Source organism: Meleagris gallopavo, chromosome 4 (genome assembly GCF_905368555.1).
Source record: "Meleagris gallopavo chromosome 4, MGAL_WU_HG_1.1, whole genome shotgun sequence".
Taxonomy (NCBI): Eukaryota; Metazoa; Chordata; class Aves; order Galliformes; family Phasianidae; genus Meleagris; species Meleagris gallopavo.
Window position 1 is genome coordinate 25215516 of NC_139407.1, and position 22054 is coordinate 25237569.

General features: G+C 51.6%; 2 protein-coding genes across 2 annotated transcripts in view; one reads left to right on the top strand and one right to left on the bottom strand.

Moving 5' to 3' along the window:
* ANTXR2 (ANTXR cell adhesion molecule 2) overlaps nucleotides 1-6870 on the bottom strand; it is a 99648-nt gene extending 92778 nt beyond the window's left edge. The window contains exons 1-3 of the mRNA XM_085222505.1: nucleotides 6516-6870; nucleotides 6113-6184; nucleotides 3442-3513 (exon numbers count right to left, since the gene is read on the bottom strand). Of these exons, the coding sequence (XP_085078631.1) occupies nucleotides 3442-3513; nucleotides 6113-6184; nucleotides 6516-6640 (269 nt within the window). The 5' untranslated portion in view covers nucleotides 6641-6870. The remainder of the gene's footprint in view (nucleotides 1-3441; nucleotides 3514-6112; nucleotides 6185-6515) is intronic.
* A 12014-nt stretch (nucleotides 6871-18884) lies between these two features.
* PRDM8 (PR/SET domain 8) lies at nucleotides 18885-22041 on the top strand. Its single transcript, XM_085222506.1, has 4 exons — nucleotides 18885-19022; nucleotides 19970-20184; nucleotides 20263-20485; nucleotides 20619-22041. The coding sequence occupies exons 2-4, from the start codon at nucleotides 19972-19974 to the stop codon at nucleotides 21842-21844; spliced, it is 1662 nt and encodes a 553-aa protein (XP_085078632.1). The 5' UTR covers nucleotides 18885-19022; nucleotides 19970-19971; the 3' UTR covers nucleotides 21845-22041.
* Nucleotides 22042-22054: the final 13 nt, after the last annotated feature.

Consider the following 22054-nt stretch of genomic DNA (forward strand, 5'->3'; position numbering starts at 1 on the left):
CAAGGCCCGAGCAGACAAGTCGCAAAGACAGCAAGAGGGGGGTTGGCTGAGGCGCTCTACAACTTGTACCCAGGAGACTTGAAGGGCGGACGCAGGACACTGTGTCTGCCTGAATCTTTCTAAACTCTCCCCTCCCTGGTTTCTGTAATGATCTTTTGTAGCCACAGAACACTGCAGAGATGATCTGGTTTTACATGAAACTCGTCTGAACTGAAATAAATAACAAAGCCATGACCTCAGTCTGGGTGTCTGGACACAACTGCAGCACAATTCAATAATGGTAATACAGGCTGGATTGCCTTTGGCTTCGTGGTTTAAGTCAGATGCGGGAGAGAAATGGAAAACAAAGCAATATCAGTAACTTAAGAGTTTCTCTGTCACTGAGCTGAATGAGCACAGACTTACTAACTCTTCCTCATTCATTGTATATGCGCACATTCATTGTATGTCACACCTCTGTCTTTGAGAAAAGGCACAGTTTGTAACAGCTACCCTGTCTCTTAGAAACTTTGCAGCTACTTCCAATAAATCTTCCAGTAGCAGGCAGGGAGCAACGTGTCCTTTGCCAATTTGCTCTGGGGTTTCTTTTTGGTTCCTTAATGAAGTTCTGCCAAGAGGGGCTGCAGGCACAGACCCACTGTGGCTAAAAAAAAAAAGAGGAGATAGCAGCGGCCTCTGCAGTGCCCTTAGAGGAACCCTGCCATGCTCCATCTCAGAGAGCAGGACCTCATGCCAGCATTACTCACTCCAGCTGGAGAGAGCTTGTTGGCTGTGTGGAAGCTGTGCCAACTCCTTCGGGAAGCGTGTGGGCCTGTCTGCAAACACTACTCCCTGCTTGGGCCAAAGGCTGCAGCTATGTTGTCTAGGTGTCTCAAGGTAAGGGCACTACCTATTGCTTTTCTAAAGTTTCATTGGCACAATGCTAATAAGAGTGCTGTCAGCAGCCCAGTGGTCTGACTGCTGATGTTGCTGATATGTTGCATTTGGGACATGTACAAAGAGACAGGATTTACCCTTGCTAGAAAGCAAAGCGTGCTTGTAGACAGAAGCTTAAAAGCTATCCAAATCATTGTTCTTTCTTAGGTACCAGTTTGGGAAACAAAGGAACAGTGCTCTTTAAGAACAGGAAGGATGGCTGCACCCCCAGAAAACACAGCTTGCCCACCAGTGAGAGTTAACTCTGCGCATCAGCTTGATGCATGATTTGGAGGAGCTTCTGGGTTTCTACAACTCTCAAATAGTATAGAGGGCTATGTACAATAATACTTATTCTGCTTAAAATGTTAAACCTCCTACATGGGCTCTGGATAGGAGAAAGATAGGCACCATGAAAAACCTGAAATTCTGCTAGCCAGCATATAGCTGGCCCAAGGAGACTGCAGGAGGTGTTCCTAAGTGTAACTGCTTTTCCAAGCAACTTGCTTTTTAAAACTAGCAGCACAGCTGAGACCCACATGTGAATGCACAAATTTTTGTTGACCATTTGCTTATAGTATCCAGTCAAATTTCACAGGGGAAATGTGCATCTCTACAACAGCACATAAACAGTATGAGAAGTCTTTTCCATTCCAGTGTTTTTTTCTATGTATTTATCATAGCACTGTGTATATTGAGGTTAACAATGACTTCTGTTTGCAGAGTTATCCACACAGAGCTGTTTGCAGTCACAAAATGTTTGGTAATCTGGGACCTTAACCACTATAGTGTGGCTTTCTTTATATCCACAGCTTCATAATGCAGTAAAAAACAGCAGTGACTGTATGCAAACAATTGGAATCCTATGGCTTTTAAAACAAAAAAGACCTCCCAGCTTTGAGCTGACTGCTGGGAATAAATTGTGGTTTCCTGGCATTTGTGAATTAGCAAGTGAGTGAGGGGGAAAATATCTCAGCACAGCCAAAATGCACATAAACTAACACGGCTGCATCATCTCATCATTGCACACAGTGCAGTTTCACATCCCTGATACTGCACTGCACTTCACATCCTCATCTCCTGTTCAGAACAACTAGAGTGTGGAATTCCAAACAATTTTTAACTGTTGACTTTCTGTATTTAAGTGACAACTGTTCCAGCTGTACCCATCCCTTCTTGCTGATCTGCATAGGGTTGCAGTCACTCCTGCCCCCTTCTTCATCTTCCTTCTGATTTTTCCTAAGCAATAAGGGTTTTTTACCCATGCAGGGATCCACAGAAGCAAACCTTGCAATGAAGAAAAGTTGGACAGAGGAACTCACAGCAACTAAATGGGTTCTTCCCATGCTTTAAAGTAGGTTTCCACAGCCCGAAGAGTGCAACTGAAATGCAGTGAGAAAGGCACTTGTGTTTCCATGGCACGATTCCAGAGTTCTGCCCAAGCATTCAGAGTGGTCTGTGTGCTATCAACCAATTTGATAAGGAGCAGGCTACTGGCAGGGATTAAGGGCCCATTGAAATGGAGAGAAAGGATCTCATTGACTTGAACAGTCCTTGGAATGGGCTTAAATGTCCTCTCATGACCTCTCTCAAGCCATCTGGAAAAATGGCTTATAACCTTGTCTGTCCCTGCAGAGAGCAGATCTGGCACTGGAGTGCGGGTGGGGGAGACACTTGGCTGGTCTCAAGTCAGACCACTTTTTGAAATGCTAAACAGGAGGGGAACTGTATCATTGGACAGCCTGCTTTTAGGGCACCAGACTGCTTGTTGCCAATGAGTTCTCTTCAGTAAGTGTTGTACTTGCTATTATGAATTATTAAAAAACTACACAGTAACCTGAACAAATAGGAGAGATCATGCTTTAGCTTGACTCTACTGAAAGGAACAGAAAGGAAGAACTACCTCCCTTTCACTTTGACACAGTCCATTAATGATTCCTACGTGATTTATCCAGATGCTCCAAATCCACAAAGTTGTGAAGTGTGTCTGGTTTCTGAACAGAAAAGAGACAGTGAGGACATATTCTGATAGGTTTGAAGAGATTTCTCCAGGACCCAGGTGGTTTGAGACATTTTCTACAAAATGGTTTCCTGTTCCTGTGAAATCAGTGCAAGTAGCCTTGCCTTCCACTGCACTTGAAAGTATCAGTCGTGGAAGGGATCAGGCACATCAAGATGTCCATGGTCTTCATGTCAGAAAGACCTCTCACCTTTCAAATGACACAAACTCCACTGTCTAAAGCCTACCCTGAAGTAGAAAATTACAATTAGAAAATACCTACCTTATCTGAAATTACAGGAAGCATTAATGTATCACTGTGTGCTTTACCTATAGACATTAAGTAACACTGAAGGCTTTTATTTACAGACTTTGCTTTACAAAGTTAAATCCAGATCTGCATGAAGGCCTCATGACTGACCACCACCTACAGGTATCAGTTATTGTGCATTATCTGTTCCTCTGATTTAATAAGAGTCCTTGGTGAGGAGAGGGAGAGAGGGAAATTAAAAACGCAGTGCACTAACCTGTCTCCAGTTAATGGCATAATGACTTGTGCCTGGGAGGAAAACACGATGAACGATAATCTCATCTTGGGGCTTTTAAAAGAGGGATAAGAAAAAAAATTAATTTTAATCAAACAAAAAGAACAGATGCACATATTCCATTCATGTACTCATGCTTTATTATTATTGTCTTTATCCTCTAACTTCAGAAGAACACACTTTCAAACAACTATACCAAGAATGAGAAAGGAATTAATGTGCTTTTATGTCCATCTCTCTTCCAGATCTACATTGAGAACAAAGTAGCAGAAATATTACTCTTTCCTGCCTGACTGAAATCCAAATCAACAGGTGCTGAACTTAAGAATTAGAAAGTTATGTGACCCAACAGAACGTGAAATCCATGGGTCGTGATCTACGTATAAAAAATATGTTTTCAAGGTCATTGGTGTAAAGATAAGTTGGAGCCATACGCTCAGGGCACACTCTTGCTCTTGTGTATTACATATGGACACATGCAAAAGCTAATTACTGCTTTGTAAAGTTTGATCCCATCACAGAGTAATTTACAAAGTGTAGATTTGCATCATAGAATCACCAGAATGAAAGAAGTAGTACTCTTTGTCCCTTTCCTCTCTAGAAAAGTTTTTCAGACACTTCTACATAAACTCTTTCAGAATGAGAGTGTTTCATCAGTGACACAGAGTTGTGTAACTTAAGATCAACCTCCATAAAAGGATCAAAGGAAATGGCACTGTGAAAAGCATTGTATGAAATTATTTTTACTAGGAATTAAGTCTTTTTTGGAGAAACCTACCTGTCTCTTCCAGCAAGATTAACAAGAATTACCTCCAGCCATTACTGGAAAATGCATTCCTTAGGATCTTATATTCCAGAAGGCCAAGATAATAACTTTCCTAAGGTAGGTCGTAACGACACCTGTCCAGCTTGCCTTCAATTTTTATTCATGCCTATTTCAATATATATTAATATATATATGTGTATGTAATTATAACCCAGGCTGCGTGTTATCAGCTGTGTTAGATGCTGTAAGCAGTTGCTCAATAACAAACAACCAAAATCCCCATCTCTGTGGATTACCTCAGCAGCCAGCCCAAGCAGTGTGAGACTTCCCTCTTTGAGACGCAACTCTCTGCTGACCAAAACCTCAAAGTTAGAACTTAACTAACTTCAGGAAACTGTCCTCTTCATAAGAAATTCCATTTCAGTTTGCGTTCCCAGCACTCAGGTGATGGAGGAGCATCATATGAGTATGAAGCAACCCTGCCCTTCAGAACCAAGATGCCCAGCACACAACACTGTCACAACAAACACTGTTTTGCAGACAAGCCAGAATGGCAAGCAGATGGACACAGGGCACACAGCTCAGAATAAATTCATCAGTGAAAGCTTTTGCTGAAGAAAACTGTTACCAAGTGTTTCTCTGTGGTTCTGCCCACAGTTACTCCCTTCAGTTTAAAAATGGCAGCCAGAGCTCCTCTCCACAACCACTGCAAGGAGCAGTTTGGCTGTACAAGGTGAGGAACTGCGATTCATACTGGCCAAACACCACTTTTAGTGGGACAAGAATCACTCACTGCAAAAAAAGTGGTGCTATGATCTCCTCAGGCTTTCTTTTTTTCTTTTAAAGCTTATAAAACTTCCAGCACTTCAGGTCATCCACTTGCTCTAGGCAAGGTTTGGTTTGCAGATAATGGATGTGGAATGTATTAAATTACACAGCCCTATCTGTATCCTGTTATTAGATTATAAGTGCCCACTCACGTCTTTGGCTTACCAGAAACTGCCACACTGATGTGTGTGTGCTGGGGGCTATTTGTTTCAATCATTTTAATTTTCTTTTAAGGAGATGCTACTGCACAGTCACCCTCATCTGGTTGCATTCAGTTGTAGCTAGCACTGTTTGCACAGCATTCCTGCAGCACCCACGCTTGCCAGCTACACACAGAGCTGATTACACGTCTGTACAACATGAACAGTCACTATGGCACAAACTTCCTGGGAATTTGTCCAGGCCTGAATCACAGAATCATAGGGATTAGAAGAGAGCTCTGGAGATCCTCTGGAGATCCCCCAGCCCAACCCTCCTAAAGCAGTTCCCTGCAGCAGCTCATACGGGAAAGGATCCAGGCAAGTACTGAAAGTCTCCAGAGAAGGAGATTCCACAGCCTCTCCGGGCAGCTGTTCCAGTGCTCTGTTACCCTCATAGGAAAGTTATTCCACATGTTTGTAAAGAACTTCTTATGTTCCAGTTTGTGCCCCTTGTCCTGTCACTGCACACCACAGCAAAGAGCCTCGCCCCATCCACTTAAAGGTTGCTCCTTATCACCTGCACCACACATTCACACACAGACAGACCCATAACCAGGTAGCCTGCTTTACCTACAGCTCTGAATGCAATCTTCAAGAAATATTCTATCAGAAATAAACCGTGTGGCTCACAAAGAGAAAAACAAACAAACAATAAAAATGCCCAATGGCATCTGTAAGACATTTGAGAGACGAAGTGTCCAGAGGTGCATGCTATCACCTTTTCATCCAGTCCCAAACACGAGGAGATGAGTGAAAGTTTGCACTGTTTTCTAGCAATCTGGGCACGGAAGCCAGCCTCTCAGCGTGTCTGTGCAACACATCTACAGAGCTTACAGATGTTAGAAGGACTGAAACGCACCTCACAAACCGCTCCGTCAGCTGGTTCACGAAGTCGAAGATCTCGTGCCAGTTCTGCGCCACACTCCCGGATCTGCAGAGAAAACCAGAGCAGCCTTACGGACAAAGGGCAGAGGGGCCGTTTCTGGGAGGGATTCGGACCGCGCGGGGCCCTTCGCTTCGCTCCACGCCGCGGTGCCTCCTCTCTCGGCACAAACTTCCCGCACCAACAGCTGCCGCGGGGGAGGGGCAGCAGATGCTGCCCGAAAAACGGATTTTTTCCCTTCGGAAAACGCGTTTTGCACTCAAACTCCCTCCCGCGAGCAGCGAGTGGGGGCATCACCCCCAGAGCCGAACCCCCCTTGCTCGCCCCCCGCCTGCACCCGGTGTCCGCCGGCAGACAAAGCGGCCCCGCGCAGACTTACTTGTCCAGCACGAAGTACATGTCGAAGGCGCCGTGGCACGACGGCTGCTCGTCGGCCGGGGCCGGGCTGGCGGAGGGGACCAGCAGCGGGAGGAGGATGAGGAGCGGCAGCGCGGGCCGCGCCATGGGGCCTCGGGGCGGCGGTGAGGGGACGCGGCCCGGCGCGGCCGTGCTCCGCTCGGCGCTGCTGAAGGGCCGCCCCCCGTCCGGCCCTCCCCCGCCCTCTCCTCCCCTCGTCGCCCGAGGCGGGGGCCGGGGCCGGGCGGGCTCGGCGCGCCCCTCTGCGGCCCTCCGCCCGCCTTCCGCCCGCCGCCGCCACCGCCTCCGGCGCCTCCTCCCCGCCGGTCCCCGGGGCTGGGAGCGCTCTGTTCCGTAGTAACCACGGAAACTCCGGTTAAATCGGAGCCCGAGCGTCTGGCATTGCCCTCTGACAGCCCGCGGAGCTGCCCCATCGCTGGGACTCAGCCCGCACCCGGACATGGAGCGTGCCACCGCTGAACCAGGGACCTCACGCAGAACGTACTGACACTGTATTGTTTTTATGATTTTTATTACATCCCTTGTGAGTTCCCATCCTTTGCCAGGGCTGCTGAGCCATCAACTTGTCTCCACACATAAGGCTCTTCCGACTCATAGAGCCATGGAATCACAGAACAATCACTGAAGCTGGCTGTCTATGGCTCGGGCAGGTTTATTCCTCTCAGTGTACAAAACCAGCTGGAGGGCTGGGCATGGAAAGTGGTGGTGAATGGTGTTAAACCCAGTCATGAACGGTGTTCCCTATAGGTCAGTACTGGGGGCAGCCCTGTTCAGTATCTTTATTGATGATCTGGAAGGGAAGATTGAGTGCACCCTCAGTAAGTTTGCAAGCAACACAAAGTTTGGGGGAATCTGCCTGAGGATAGGAAGACCCTATAGAGGGATCTGGACAGTCTGGATAGCTGGGCAGAGGCCAATTGTACGAGCTTTAACAAGTCTGAGTGCTGGGTCCTGCCCTTTGGTCACAGCAGCCCCAAGCATTGCTACAGGCTTGGGGAAGAGAGGCTGGAGAGCAACACAGAGGAAAAGGACCTGGGGGCATTGATTGACAGCCGTGTGAACACAAGCCAGTAGTGCGCCTAGGTGGCCAAGAAGGCCAACAGCATCATGGCTCAAGTCAGAAATGGTACAGCCAACAGCAGCAGGGAGGTGGTCATCGCTCTGTACTCAGCTCTAATGAGGCTGCACTTTGAATACTGCGTTGGGACTCTCACTGTAAGAAAGACATCGAGGCTCTGGAGCATGTCCAGAGGAAGGCAACAGAGATTAACAGGGTCAAGAGCACAAATTTTATGAGGAGCAGCAGAAGGAACTCAGATTGCTCAGTTTGAGAAGGGACGGCTCATGGGAGACCTTATTGCTCACTACAGGTGCCTAAAAGGCAGCTAACAGTGATAGGAAAAGAGGGAATGGCCTTAAGCTGTGCCAGGGGAAGTTCTGATTGGATATTAGGAAAAAAATTATTCTCAGAAAGAATGGTGAGGCATTGGAACAGGCTGCCCAGGAAGATGGTAGAGTCATCATCCCTCAAGAACTGTGGGGATGTGGCACTGAGGGATATGATTAGTGGGCATGGTGAGGGTGGGTTGGTGGTTGAGCTTAGTGATCTTGGAAGTCTTTTCCAACCGTAATGATTCTGTGATTCTACAATATCCATGTTCTAGAACCATAGATTCACAGAATATCCAAGTCAGAACCATGGAATCGCTGAATGTTCAAGTCATAGACACAGACCTACACAACGCCCTGTGTTGGATGGACCCACACAGATCATTGAGTCCAACACTTGAACCCACAAAACACCAGCCATGTTCCAACCATGCATGTTGACCAATTTCTCTCCATTTCAATGTGGTTGTCTCTGAAATACATTGCTTCACAATAGACTGTGCAAAGCTAAATATAGAGTGAGCATTTGGTCTGAAGCATAAGCCGGATCCTTCGCAGTGAGCATGAGGCACTGCAGAAAGCATTGCAAGAATATTATCCTTCGGATTTTGCCATCTGGGCCTTCAGGTTTTCACAGGAAGTTCAAATATGCTTTATAATCTTAAAATATTTTCTGAGGGCTAAAAAGATGCGCAAGTTTTCTCTGATGAAAAGCTCCAGCCACAAGCTGCATAAACCAAAATTATCTCCCAAGTTAAAAATAATTGTCTATCCACTATTTCTTTGTTTCTTTTGCAGAGTTTTTGCCACAAGCACGATGTGACAAGCAACCAATGGGATTGGAATTAAAAAGGGTTATTCTTTTGTTCACTGTTTTGTTTCAATAGCCTTTAATCCAGGCAGCTTTGGCTTTTAGTGGACTGCATTCCAAGCTCCAATGGTGGAGAGCCAAAGGTGTATAGCTCTCCAGCTCCTCAGTCCTCAGTACTTTTCTGGTTGGGGCTCAGCTCAGCATTCTGTCTCATGAAATCATAGAATCACAGAATATTCCAAGTTGGAAGGTACACATAAAGGTCACTGGGTCAAATTCCTGGTTCCACACAGCACCACTCAAAAATCAGACCATATTACTAAGAACTTTGTCCAGACACTTCTTGTGTTCTGGCAAGCTCAATGCCATGATCTGCCCTGGGGGAACTATTCCATGCCCACAGCCCCCTAGTGAAAAACCTTTTCCTAACACTCAGCCTGACGTTCCCCTGGTCTCAGGATGCATTACGTTCTCCTAACAAAATAATGTGCTGGAGCTTTCAGCTCTACCCCAGCTTGCATTCCACCATGGCATCCATCACGGAAGCAGTGAATCGATGGGGTTGTCCATCAGGGGAAAGACAAGGCATAGTTCAGTTTGTTATCCTCATGCACCCTCCATCTCTGAGTCAACATCATTCATGTGACAAGATAGGGGAAGGACCCTGCGTCAGCCACAGCTATGATGAGCTGGCAAAGCTGGTATCTCTGACATTAGTCTTCTCACTTCCAGCAGACAGGTTTCATACACTGCATTGGTTATTGGAAACACAGGACTCCACACAAAATTTGAAGTATTTTCTTGCTACATTGAATCACAACATAGTTCCCCTATAATAACATCAAACAATTACTTTCTGTTTCCCTACTGCATACTTATAAATAACCTCGATCTGTAAATAAATACTATCCCTTACAGAAATAGCGCAAGGACAGCAGAAGTTGGGTGGGGGAATACCTGTGGTCACCAAAGAGATGCTCCATGCCATATAATGTGCTCAGCAATACGAAAGGAAAAGAGAAAGGCACCTGAAATTCAATCCTTCCTGTATCGCACTTCTGTAACTTAATGGCTGAAAGCTTCATCCACACAAGCACAATTTACATCCACCAAGGATCTGGCGCATGAAATTCTTTGTATTTGTGAGCTAGCAAGGCTAAAGGGCAAGTGAGCTGCATTTTACAGTCCCTGTGGGTGTTCAAAACACAGAAGATTAAGAGCTGAGCACCCGCAAAGATGTGGCAAAAGCAAAGGCTGTAAATCCACTGCATTTAAGGACTGCAGAGCAGCACTGACCTCTCTCTCTCTGCAGGCCCAGCAGAGGGTCCTCAACACATAGCTGAGCTCAGTCTGCAGAGCCCTCCCAAGCCTTGTGAGGATATGTCACATCATCCAGCTGTTGGAGACTGCTTCAGCTGCTTGCAGAGATCCAACCTTGCCAGTCCGAGGTCTGTGACAGCCGGAAGCTGCTCCTTCCCAGGTTCCAAGTGTGTATAAATTCCTCTCTCACTCTGTGGTTTCTGCTGAAGCAGCGGATAACATGAGCCTGCTTTACTGGGGGGGGGGGGGGTGAGATGAAGCAGAGATGGACCGGAAAGCACATGGCAGTAGTTTGTGGATATTTACATGGATTTGGCTCTGGCTGTGTTTAAGCATCTTCCTTGCCTAGTTCTCAGAACCCATCAGACCATTCTCTCTCCCACCTCTTTCCCTGCCTCCTCCATTGCTGCAGGGATGAACAAAGGCTAACGAAGAGCGGCAGCAGAAGGGGTCCCTGAAGCAGAAGGAGGGGTTCCTGCTGCCCTTGCCTGCACCAGGAGACCTCTGTCTGACAGTGAATCAGCTGCCTGTGGGAGCATTTTGGGCAGTGCTCCCGCAACTGCAGCAAGAACTTTTGACAGGGAAGATGTATGCAGAGACCAGTACAACTTCGCTGCCAAGTTCTGTCTTACAGGACCAGTGATACAGTGGCACAGGCTGTCCAGGGAGGTGGGAGAGTCACCGTCACTGGTGGTATTCAAGAACCTTGGAGGTGTGGCACTGGGGGACATGGTCATTGAGCATGGTGGGGATGGGGTGGAGCTGGACTTGGTGATCTTGGAGGTCTTTTCCAGCCTTAATGATTCTGTGACTCAAGGCAACTCAACTTGGGCTGTCAACACCGACTCTCACCCTTTGCAAAGAAGAAGAGCAGACACAGTGAGTCCAGGAATTGTACAGTGTGTAGCCATCATCAAGGAGCTGTACGCTGGAGGATTATCCAAACAAATCCTTCCTCTGCCTTACAGATGTAGCCCATGGTCTGCCTGCATTCTGCACATCAGTGTATAAATGAATAAGTAAAATGGATAGCGTTAAATAACACAGGAACTCATGTCCGTGTACTGCTGCATATATCATCCAGATGGAAAATATCTGTCCAGACAAATCTGGGAATTATGCAAGCTCAGAATTCCTGAATAGTCACCGCTTTCCAACAGACCAAAACAGTTTGTGATACCCACTGGAAATACATAGCCAAAAACACAGAGGTAGAAAGCCAACTCTCAAGTCCAAGAACTAGGAAACCTGAATGTCAGCACTGTGTTTGCTTCCACATGAGAATATGGAGATGTGTTAGTGAGCTGTGCACAATGGGCCTTTAGTTGCTGTCAGTGATGAGTGGTACTATTCCTAGTCTCAGCAAAGCAGAGAAGGTTCCTGATTTTTAAACACAAAGTCTGCACAGGGACACGCAGCACTGTTTCCCACATGAGCAGAGAGACTGAAAAGGAAGATGAAGGTGTGTGCTATCCCAGTGCAAACCTCACAGCGTGCAGCTAAATCAGCCTTGGCCTGGGAGAGGGGAAAAAAAAAAAAAAAAGCATGATGGAAAAATCAAGTCTTATGCCAGAAGCGGCTGCTGGCTGGGAGCAGCACTGAGGAACGGATGACTCCAGATGGGATTTTTGCACAACTCTGGGGCTGCAGTGACCCTGTTTGGTCTTCTTGGGAAACAACGCATGGCCACAGCAGGCAGCAGTTCAGCATATCCCATCAAGGGAACAATGCATCTCTGAGTGGGCACCCAAAGGGAAAAAGAATAGAAAGAAAAAGTGGTGTGTCTTCATACTGCAAGCCTGCATCCACCCAAGGCATGGGAACTTGCTGGGGCTTTGCTGCTTGCTCTAAGGGGAAGAAGCAAACCCATCTCGGGTGCATTAAACAGAAATGTAACTTTTGTTCTGTGGAGTTATGCTGGTTTAAAGCCAAAGCTCTTTGGGGATGGAGGAAAGAAAGAATATGGCGCTGTCGTATCAGTGCTCCCTGCAGGGACTAGGGATAGAAAGGGAACATAACCACTGGGAGGATAAATGATGAAAAACTGCATACACCACTGTTCTGGGGGAGCCTGCATAAATGTTTGTGCTTTGCAAGGCTCAGAGATGCAGCACAGCTCCCCCTGACAGCGTGCCCGACAGCCTGAAAAAGCAGATGTGCCAATTTCCTGTGCTTGATGATGATGGCTCCTAATTACGCCAGAGCTGTGGCAATGTCCTCTCTGATGCATGACTCTTAATTTTGTTTCGTGAAGTCATCTGTGCAACACTCTTCCGGCGTACGATCACCAGCAAGCCACAGTCACGGAGAGCAGCATTGCATATGCTGCCCCACAGCTCAGTGTTGTGACAGGGCATACTGAAACACCTTGCTTTGATTGGAGTTTGAAGGCCTGAAAGAGAGTTTTGTGGGGTTTTTTTGTTGATAGGGTGTAGCCCACAGCAGCTGGTGGTGGGTCTGTGATTATAAGAGGCAACACCTAAGTCCCCTTTCTTTTTTGCTGGGAATGCAGTGCAGCTGTGGGACAGAACTCCTGGGGCTTGGCTCAATGAGTTTGGCTGCTCCTGCAGGGGGTGAGGGTGTTGTTGGAGAGACTTGGGCTGTGCAAGGAAAGCTCTACGTGTCTCTCATGGAGCAACTGTGAACCTGCAGTGGCCAAGGCAATGGGCAGCTGGAGGAGGCAGGCAGGTATGATAGGGTTGTGTAGGGTTGTTTTGTGGAGGTTTTGTGAATTGCTACTCACAGGTAAAAGCTAGAGTCCAGTGGCATGGAGGATGAGGAGTGGGGTCTGCAGTGTGAGCTCCTGCTCTGTTTTCTGGTCCAAATCTCCAAGTAGGGAGTATTGACCTGATAGAGAAGAGAGAAGCACTGTGGCACGGAGATCTTGAAGCAACTTCCTTGGCAGAGACAGGGTGGGAAGGTCGTGCAGTTGGTACCTTGGGAGGCATTTGAGGCTTAGCATATTGAAGTCCAGAGTTTGAATATGAATTGATTATTTATTATATGTTGAGCAGGTGGCTTGTCTAGACTGCATAAGATCAGGCCGTGGCCAAGTGGGCAGCACCAGTGCCCAGGTGTGCATCAATCCTGCACCTGTAGCAGCTCCTGTCTGCCAAAGGTTAAGAGTTTGTTGATGGATGAAAGGGAGGTGGTTGTGATCATTTTAACTGGTGTTTAGGTTGGGTTCTACTTTTTTTTTTTTTTTTTTTTTTTTGGTGACTCTAAACTACCTCTTCCTCAGATTCTCAGCTTCAGAAAAGTCAGCTTGTGCAATGCAGTAGGCAGTCCTGACATACGCTATCTTCTATAATTGAAGAAGTTATGGGTTTTTCTTTCTATAACTGTGTGGTTACTACATGTGGGAGCGGAGCAGTGTTGCCTGGGAGTCTAGGCTTCATTCTGAGTGGTGATGTTGGCAGATCAGTAAATGCAATTATCTGTAACAGGCAGGAAGGGCAGAGGTCTTCACCCAGAGATCAGCAAGTGAAGCAGCTGGATCCACATTTCATGTTTATGGTGCTTTGGCAGCCGCTACCCTGTTTACCAAGGCCAGCAGGAATCTGTCATCTTGGCTGGGTGTGGCACAAGTAGCAACAGATTGGGTAAATATCTAAAACTGGTATATAGTGATGACTGCAAAAAAAGACCTAGAGTATTACACGCCCTTCAGATACGGCAATGTTCTAGCACTTGTGTTGAATTCTTCCTCCTGCCATAGGTGAGCCGAGCCAAGGCTGGGAGGTGTGTTACTCCCATAGACGCTGTGCAAACAAGGCAGAGATTAGCTCACCTGGAACTCACATCCTGTGCCAGGGACAGTGCTGAGTCACCTCACAGGCACCTCACCCGGCTGTCAGCCAAGATGCCTCATAGCACAGACACACCATGGTGTGTGTGTCCTGTCTGCTTCCTGCTCCTGCATACTTGGAAGTACTGCCTTGCTCTTTTGCTTGCCCGTTGGGATTTCCTGCTCCCAAACTTCCAAGAAATCTTGGAGATGGTTGCAGTTCCAGGGCCATTTTATGGACTTGGGTTTTGGGTGCCTGCAGTACAGAAGAAATGGAAGAACATCTTTTCAACACCTTCCTTGCTATCTTTCTAGCACTCAACCGCTTCCTAAGACAAAAACTGTGTGGGTGGATCATCATTTCTCTCGGATTTGGCTGGTAGAGAGGAATCCTGCATCCCTATTTGTGCAGGATAGCATTGTCTTGCTGAACTGGACATGTCCTGAATGGTCTTCCTGGGTGGTGGGGAGGAGGGGAAGACTGATGCTTTGTGCCCAACTGAAAGCAGGTGTCAGCTTATGGATGGATTGGCTTGCATCCTTATCTGCAGGAAGTAAGGAGTATCTCTGTAAAATCATGCTATAAACCAAGCCCTCCTCACTTCTCTTTCCATGAGCTGCTGGAGCAGAAGGGGAAGACAAAGCCTGAGTCACCCATGAGGAGTCATCACATCATAACCGACCTGATGAGAAATCATATACATCCTGTAAAAAGATGAATAAATTTATGTTCTTGCATCCCAGGTCTCCTGAGACAGGACTGGATGTACATGCCATACCCAGTTCAGCCCATGCTGAGGTGGTGCCACACAAGCTGGGTTCTGGTTGTGTGCTAGAAGAGAGTCTAGGAAGGAGCTGTGATGCATTCATTTGACACCAGAAAGCTGCCTTGCATCCCTGTGGGTCAGTTGGCTGTCCATGGGTCTCTCTGGATTCCCTTGCCTGCTCTAAGGAGGTCAACAGCTAAGGACAGTCCCTGAAACTGCTGTCTTCTTTTGGGGGTGTGTTTCTGTGTTGTTTTCTACCTGTGCTATATGTGAAGCAGGCAGGCTCAAATCTCTCTACGTATCACTCAGTTCCTGGGTTTCCCCAAATAAGACATGCTAAAAAAACAGTTTCTCACCTTTTGTGTTGGGAGAATTGCGAGCACTCAGCATTTTGTAGGAAATGTTTCCTCCTGCAAGATGTGAAACACTTAGTTACTGACTGCAGCTCATCAGCACAGAATGCTGTGATGTGATTTAGAAGCTCATTAGAGACCATAATCATAGTGGCAGATGTTGGTTGAGAGTAAGAACCAACACAATGAAAAATAGGAAGCTTTCTGCCATGTGGATGGTCAAGATTTGGGGATGTTTTTTTTCCAAAATGCTGGAGTTTATGTATGGTGGAAGTTGCTCTCTAGGTTTGGAAAGGTAGTCAGGGTGGGACTCAGCCCCAGGACCCGTGCCAGGTGTCCCACCCCTTCACAGCCCCACTCATGCATGTGGGAGGGCAGTGGCACTTGCAAGGCTCTGGAACTGAAGTCCTGAGCTGCTACCGTGTCACAGATGATCTCCATAAACTGTGATGACATCGATCTAAGGTATGCATTCTCCTACTAAGGTGAATACCAACAAATACAAATTCCACGCGCTCGCACGGGGTGTGCAAATGGCTGAGCAGCTGAGGGCTTACATCTCACAGCACAAGCTCTTCACAGAGATGCTGGACCTGGAATGTGTGTCCAGGTGCAGAGGGATGATGGCATAAGGATACTCTGGGACCTCTGCTTGCATAGTATGACAACAGTGCCTGCTGTTAAGTGTGTCACCCCATTATTGTAAAGAACAAACACAAAAGACAAGTAGGGATACTCTGTGGGATCAGATGGGATGCTCTGTGGGATTGGTGTCCCAAATCCCCTTCATTTCCTGGTGTTCCCCAAAGGTTCAGCATCACCTTCCTTGGGATGCTTGCCCCGCTCCAGCTGCTGACCTGCAAGCAGTGCCTTTCCCCTGCTTCCTTCCACCGTTTGTGCCAAGGGGATGCTGCAATTGCATGGCTCTTTGTTCCACTATTAGATGCCTGTATAGATATGCACGCCTCTTACCCCCCACACCCTCCCCAAAAAAAGGAAAAATCCCCTTTTCCAAGTGCCAATTTAAATGGATGTAGATGGAAAGCATGGAGGAATCATACAGAGCAGAAAAAAAATCTTTAAAACTGAGGTCTGAAGCAAATATAGCTGAGTAGTACACTAGTTACAGAATGAACAGCATATTGTATGTGCTGTGTTAGAGGTATGTTATGAATAACAAAAGCACTGGAGCATTTACATATTTGTTTTCAGAAATCCTGGCAGTTGGATTTCACCATTCTGCGCCTCTTTGCCAGAATCACTAAACAGTGGTACATATGGCTTCTGAAGTACCATATGCCGCGGGAAGCGCGAGCTGATGCCTATACCGATGCGACACACTATAGTCTTTATTTAGATTTTTTTTGCAGTTTGGAACAAAGAATATTAGATCACGCAAAACATTGTGCAAGCAGCGCGGAGCCACGCGTGTAATACGTTGAGGAAAAGCAAACTTGGGGGGCAAAAGAAAAGGAAGGAACGCTGGTATCGGGAATGGGGATGAGCCACGCACATGGCTGATGCCCACGAAAGCAGCAGCAGCACGTCGGGGAACACGAGGAAGGGGCAGCGCTGTGCCACAACCCCGAGCAGAGGGCGGGGGGGGGGAGGGGGAGAGGACATCACAGCGGTGGGTGGCTGCGGGTGGGAGGTGCTGAGGTCCCCTTGAGCCGCGGCCGCAGCCGTCGGCTCTCCTCTCCTGCCCTCCATCGGAGGAAGCGAGCGCTCACCCTGCAGGTTGCTGCGGCCGGGACGGGGGGGAGGAATTGGGGAGAAATGCCGCAAAGCCCGAAAAGTCGTCACCTGCGTCCCGCGGCCGCTGCTCGGGGGTTGTCCCCCGACTCTTTGGCTCCCGATCGAAAAGCAGTGAAAGTCTCTATAAACCCGGCAGTACCCTTCCACCCGGGGCCCTCCGTCGCCGCAGCGCTGCCCTTTGGGTGCCTCTTCTTTTGCTCGTGTTACAATTGTCGCATCGCTATAATGCTCCTTTTCTTCCTCCGTCTCCATAGGCACGGAGCGAGGCAGAGGCTGTGGCCGCTATTCAGCGCTGTCGTTTGTCCCGGAGCGGTCCGGACAGCGCGGCCCTTTCTCTGTGGCCGCTGTTCTCCGCTCCCGGAGCAGCAGATGGCTGCGGGCCGGGCGGGCTGTGCTGCTCCGGTGCTGAATACTCGATGGAAAAGGGCTTCATCATGCTTGGGTGGGCAGGGGGACAGCGGGCTGAGATTTATGACAGAGGGAAATCAATCTTGGGGAGTTGCGGGCTCCATCCCTGCTGGAATCCTCCACATCACTCTGTCCATCCCTCTGTTGCCCCTCTGTCTTCACCCCCAGAGGAAAAGGGGAGCTCCTGGGTGCTGGGGTTGGCACATTGCAGTGAAAACGTGGTGCGGCCCTGGGCCCCACGTCTTTGCCCCGTGCACTTGTGGGAAGCCGAAACCAGGGGGCATGAATAGAGGGCAGGGAGCTGAGCTGTAGAACGGTGAGGGCTAGGGGGGGACTGCGTGCACCCTTCATCCTTCAGCTCAGTGCTGACAGAGGAGAAAAACCCGCAGTGCTGAGTGCAGACGTGAATATTTGTCAGTGATTCCGGGGGTGCCAGTGTCGTGGTGGCAGCTCCGGGTCGAAGACACGGGAACGCGGAGCTCAGAGCTTGTTCCACTCTTTGCTTTTGGCCTCACCACCGCTCGGAGGGTGGGTCGGGCCGCCCCGTCGGGGCCGCGGCTCTGCACGCAGAAATTTTCCCGTGGATAGCGCATGGGGCTCTCGGGTGACGCTGTAGAGAAGTATTCCCAAAGATACCTTCCGCAGCACACAGGACCCAAAAGCAGTGGGGGAGGGCGAAGATGCCTCGAAATGCCCCCAAACACCCCAAAATTCCGCGCAGTTCTGCGCCGAGCCCGGGGCTGGTGGCGGCCGTGGCGACGTCGCAGCGGTTCGGGCACTGCTCCTTCTGCGGTGCCCCTTCGAACTGTGGCAAAGGAAAAGGATGATTCGGTTCTCTGCTCCCCGGTGCATGGCAGCGGGTCGGGCGCTGCGTGCCAAGCAGAGGGGGCTAAAGGAAAGGGAAAAAAAAAAATAAAAAAAAAAAAAAGAGAAGAAAAATATATAACGCAAAAACCGCGCACCTCCGAAACAGCTCCGAATTGCCGCGTATCGGCAATGTTATAGCAATCCCCGTTGAGGAGCCGTTGGGTTTGTGGAATTAATAAGATAAATGTTGAAAGCACATTACGGGCAGCCCTTAATCCTAATGCAGGGAAAATCGTAATTACGCGGCGGATAAGTGAATGTGAAAGCCCCGCACCCGCCACTCTCTGATTGCACCCAGCGCTCCGCTCCCCTCTGGAAGGGGCTTTGTGCCGCCTTTTGTTTACTTTCGCCTTTTTATTTCCATTTTTACTTTTTATTTTTTAAATCCATCGCGGGTCCGAAATGACGGCGGTAAGGACTGGAGCGGAGAAAGCTCTCCATGAGGGAGAACCCTTCCTCAGGCACGGAGCGGCCGCATCCCGCATGCATCCCTCATACCTCATCCATCCCTCATCCCTCATCCCGCATCCATCCCTCATCCCCCATCCGTCCTTAATCCCGGTGCGCGGGGGCAGCAGCGCCGTCGGGGCCGCCCCGGCGGTGGCTCCGTCCCCGCGGCTGTGGCTCCGTCCCCGCAGCGACTCTGTCGCGGCGGTGGTTCCGTCCCCGCGGTGGCGGCCCCGCTGCCCTCCGGGGGCGACCGTCGGGTCCCGAAGCTTCGGGGGGTCCCAGCGCGCTGCCAGGTGAGGGCCGTGCGGGCGGACGGGTGGCGAGCGGGCGTCCCCCGAAGGGGTTAAAGGGAGGGGACGTGGGCTGTCACGCGTCATTGGGCAGATTATGTGCGGCAAACAAAAAGTGTGTGTCTGCTTGCCACTCACTCACTGCGCCGCGTCCATCTGCGCGGCGCGGAGCGCACTCGGCCGGGCCATGGAGCGGCGCTGAGCGGGGGGCACGGAGCCGGCGGCCGCCTTTGTGCCAGCGCCGGGCGTGGAGCGCGGCCCCGCCGCCCCCGGTGAGTGGCGGAGGGAACAATGCCCGGAGCCGGCCCCGGACAAAGGGCGGCCGCGGGGAGCCGGGGGCTGCGCGGGGCCGGGGGAGAGCGGAAGGCGGCGGGGGGAAAGTTCGGCGGAGGCCGCCCGCAGCCGCAGCTTTCGTTTGCGGAGGTCGGCGCGATGGGGCCGGGCAGCGCCGCAACGACGGCGGAGGAGGGGGGGCACCGGGAGCGGCCCCCTCCCGGTCCCCGATCCCGCGGAGGGACGGGCACCCTCCGCCGCTCAGCGGGGGGACGTGGCCGCGGTGTCCCCGGGAAGCGGGGCCGGGTCCCGCGGCTCCGGAGCGGGCGGTTCGCGGGGATCCGTTCGGTGGAGGTGGGGAGGGCGGAATTCAGAGGAGCGGGGCGAGAGGAAGGGGGCTCCGCGGGAGCGCAGCGCAGAGTGGGATCCCGCACCACCCGATCTCGCGCGGGCAGCGGAGCTGCTCTGCGGAGCGCGTGTCGGGGTAAAAAGAATTACCTCCGTTCTCTGCTTTGAATTACATCTCGGAGGGAAAGTGCTGGATTATGGTAATGCGCAGCCAGACGCTCCCTCTCGGAGCGGGAGGTGGCTGCCGTCAGCCACAATGCCACTCTCCGAACCCTCTGGGCCGGGCCACGCTCCCCACCCGAACCCGCACAATCCCGGCGGCTGCGGCGGCGGCCGCATCCCCTGCGCGGAGCCCTTTTTTTCCCCACCGCGATGACTTTTTCTCGCATTTTTCCTTCTGATTTACATCTCTGTAAACATCCATCATTTCATTTTTTTGTGATTTTTATTTGATTTTTATTTTTTTTCGCAGCGTGATGACTCGCATTTTTCCTTCTGATTTCTACTTCTATAAATATCTATAATTTCTTTTTTTTTTTTTTTTGTGGCTTTTTTTCTGTGTGTGTTTGTTCCCCCCCCTTCCTCCCCCCTCCCGCAGCCATGGAGGACGCCCCGCGGGGGCCGTGGGACGGGGAGGCCAAAGCGGTGCAGCAGTGCCTGACGGACATTTTCACCAGCGTCTACACCACCTGCGACATCCCGGAGAATGCCATCTTCGGGCCGTGCGTGCTGAGCCACACGTCTCTCTACGACAGCATCGCCTTCATCGCCCTCAAATCCACCGACAAGCGCACCGTGCCCTACATCTTCCGGGTAAGAGCCGCCGACGAGGCGGGCGGAGCGGCCCCACGGCCCCTGGGGAACCCCCGACGGACACTCGGCCCTTTGCAGGTGGACACGTCGGCGGCCAACGGCTCTGCGGAGGGGCTGATGTGGCTGCGGCTGGTACAGGCGGCCCGCGAGCGGCAGGAGCAGAACCTGGAGGCCTACGTGAAGAGCGGGCAACTCTTCTACCGCTCCCTGCGCCGCATCGCCAAGGACGAGGAGCTGCTGGTGTGGTACGGCAAGGAGCTCGCCGAGCTGCTGCTACTCGGCCCCGCGCGGGGTCCCGACGGTGGGTGCCCCCCAAAAATCCCCCCCCAAAAAAGGGGAAGAGGCCGGGCGGGGGGTGCGGGGTGCCCTTCCCCGACGGCGGCTCCGAGCGGCCCGGGACTGAGCGCGCGTCCCCTTCCCCGTGTCCCGCACAGGGTCGCCGCCGTTCTCCTGCCCCGAGTGCGGACAGCGCTTCCAGTTCGAGCTGCCCTTCGCCGCCCACCTGCGCTTCCGCTGCCCCAAGCGGCTGCACGGAACCAACGGCGGTCCCCCCGACGGCAAGGAGGCAGCCGCCAAGGAGCCGGAGCCCGCCAAGTTCGCCAAGCCGCTCCCTCACCCCTTCCCGGACGGCGGCGCTGGGGGGGCGGCCAAGCCCTCCACGGACTTCCACAACCTGGCCCGGGAGCTGGAGAATCCCCCGCGCCGCCCCGACGTTCCCCCCGAGGGTGCTGGCGGAGGGACCAAGCGACGGTACCCGGAAGAGGAGGCGCGGGGCCGCTTCCCGACGGAGCGCCCGGGGCTGCCGGCGGCCCCCAAGGAGGAGCCGGTGTGCGCCCCGCAGCAGCAGTTCCGCGCCGCCGGTTCCTACTGCGGCCCCGAGGAAAGCGGTCGCCTCTTCGCGCCCCCCAGCCCCGAGACGGGCGAGGCAAAGCGCAGCGCCTTCGTCGAGGTGAAGAAGGCGGCGCGCGGCCCCGAGCCCGACGCAGCCCCCGAGGACGGCCCCGAGCGCTCCTCGCCCGCGGCCCCGACGGCGGGCGGCGGGGGGGAGCCGGCGCTGTGTCCCCGCTCCGGAGGAGGCGGTGGAAACGGGGCGGCGACGCGGGGCAGCGCGTTCAGCTCGGTGCCGCAGCTCGGGGCGGCGGGAGCCGTCGGGGCGGAGGAGAGGAAGAGCGCGTTCTCGCAGCCCGCCCGCTGCTTCCCGCCGCTGCCGCTCGGCCCCAAGCTGGGCGCGCTGGGAGAGCCGTGCCCCGACGGCCCCTCCGCCGGCCGCCTCTACGCCGCAGAGCTGGCCGCCAAGGAGGGAGCGGGCGGCGGGGCGGGAGCCAAGCAGAGTCCCTTCCTCTACGCTACCGCCTTCTGGCCCAAGAGCTCCGCGGCCGCGGTGGGGCCCCTCCAGCTGCAGCTGCCGTCGGCGCTGACGCTGCTGCCGCCGTCGTTCGCGTCGCTGTGCCTCCCGGCGCAGAACTGGTGCGCCAAGTGCAACGCGTCGTTCCGCATGACGTCGGACCTGGTGTACCACATGCGCTCGCACCACAAGAAGGAGTACGCGCTGGAGCCGCTGGTGAAGCGGCGTCGCGAGGAGAAGCTCAAGTGCCCCATCTGCAACGAGTCCTTCCGCGAGCGGCACCACCTCTCCCGCCACATGACCTCGCACAACTAGCGGCGGGGCGGCAAGGGGGGAAGGGGGCAAGGGGAAGGGGGGAGAAATTGGAGAGAAATGGAGAAAAGGAAGAGAACGGAGAGAATCTGAGAAGGAAAAATGGAGAAAAATGGAGAAAAAATAAGAAAAATGGAGAAAACGGAGAAAATGGAGAAAAGGAAAAGATTGAGAAAATTGGGGAAAATACGGACAAAAATGGAGAAATGAGAA

Coding starts and splice junctions, on each gene's coding strand:
- PRDM8 (XM_085222506.1), top strand. CDS start 19,972: ATGGAGGACGCCCCGCGGGGGCCGTGGGACGGGGAGGCCAAAGCGGTG. Junction 20,185..20,262: donor CCGTGCCCTACATCTTCCGG/GTAAGAGCCGCC, acceptor GGCCCTTTGCAG/GTGGACACGTCGGCGGCCAA. Junction 20,486..20,618: donor CCCCGCGCGGGGTCCCGACG/GTGGGTGCCCCC, acceptor TGTCCCGCACAG/GGTCGCCGCCGTTCTCCTGC.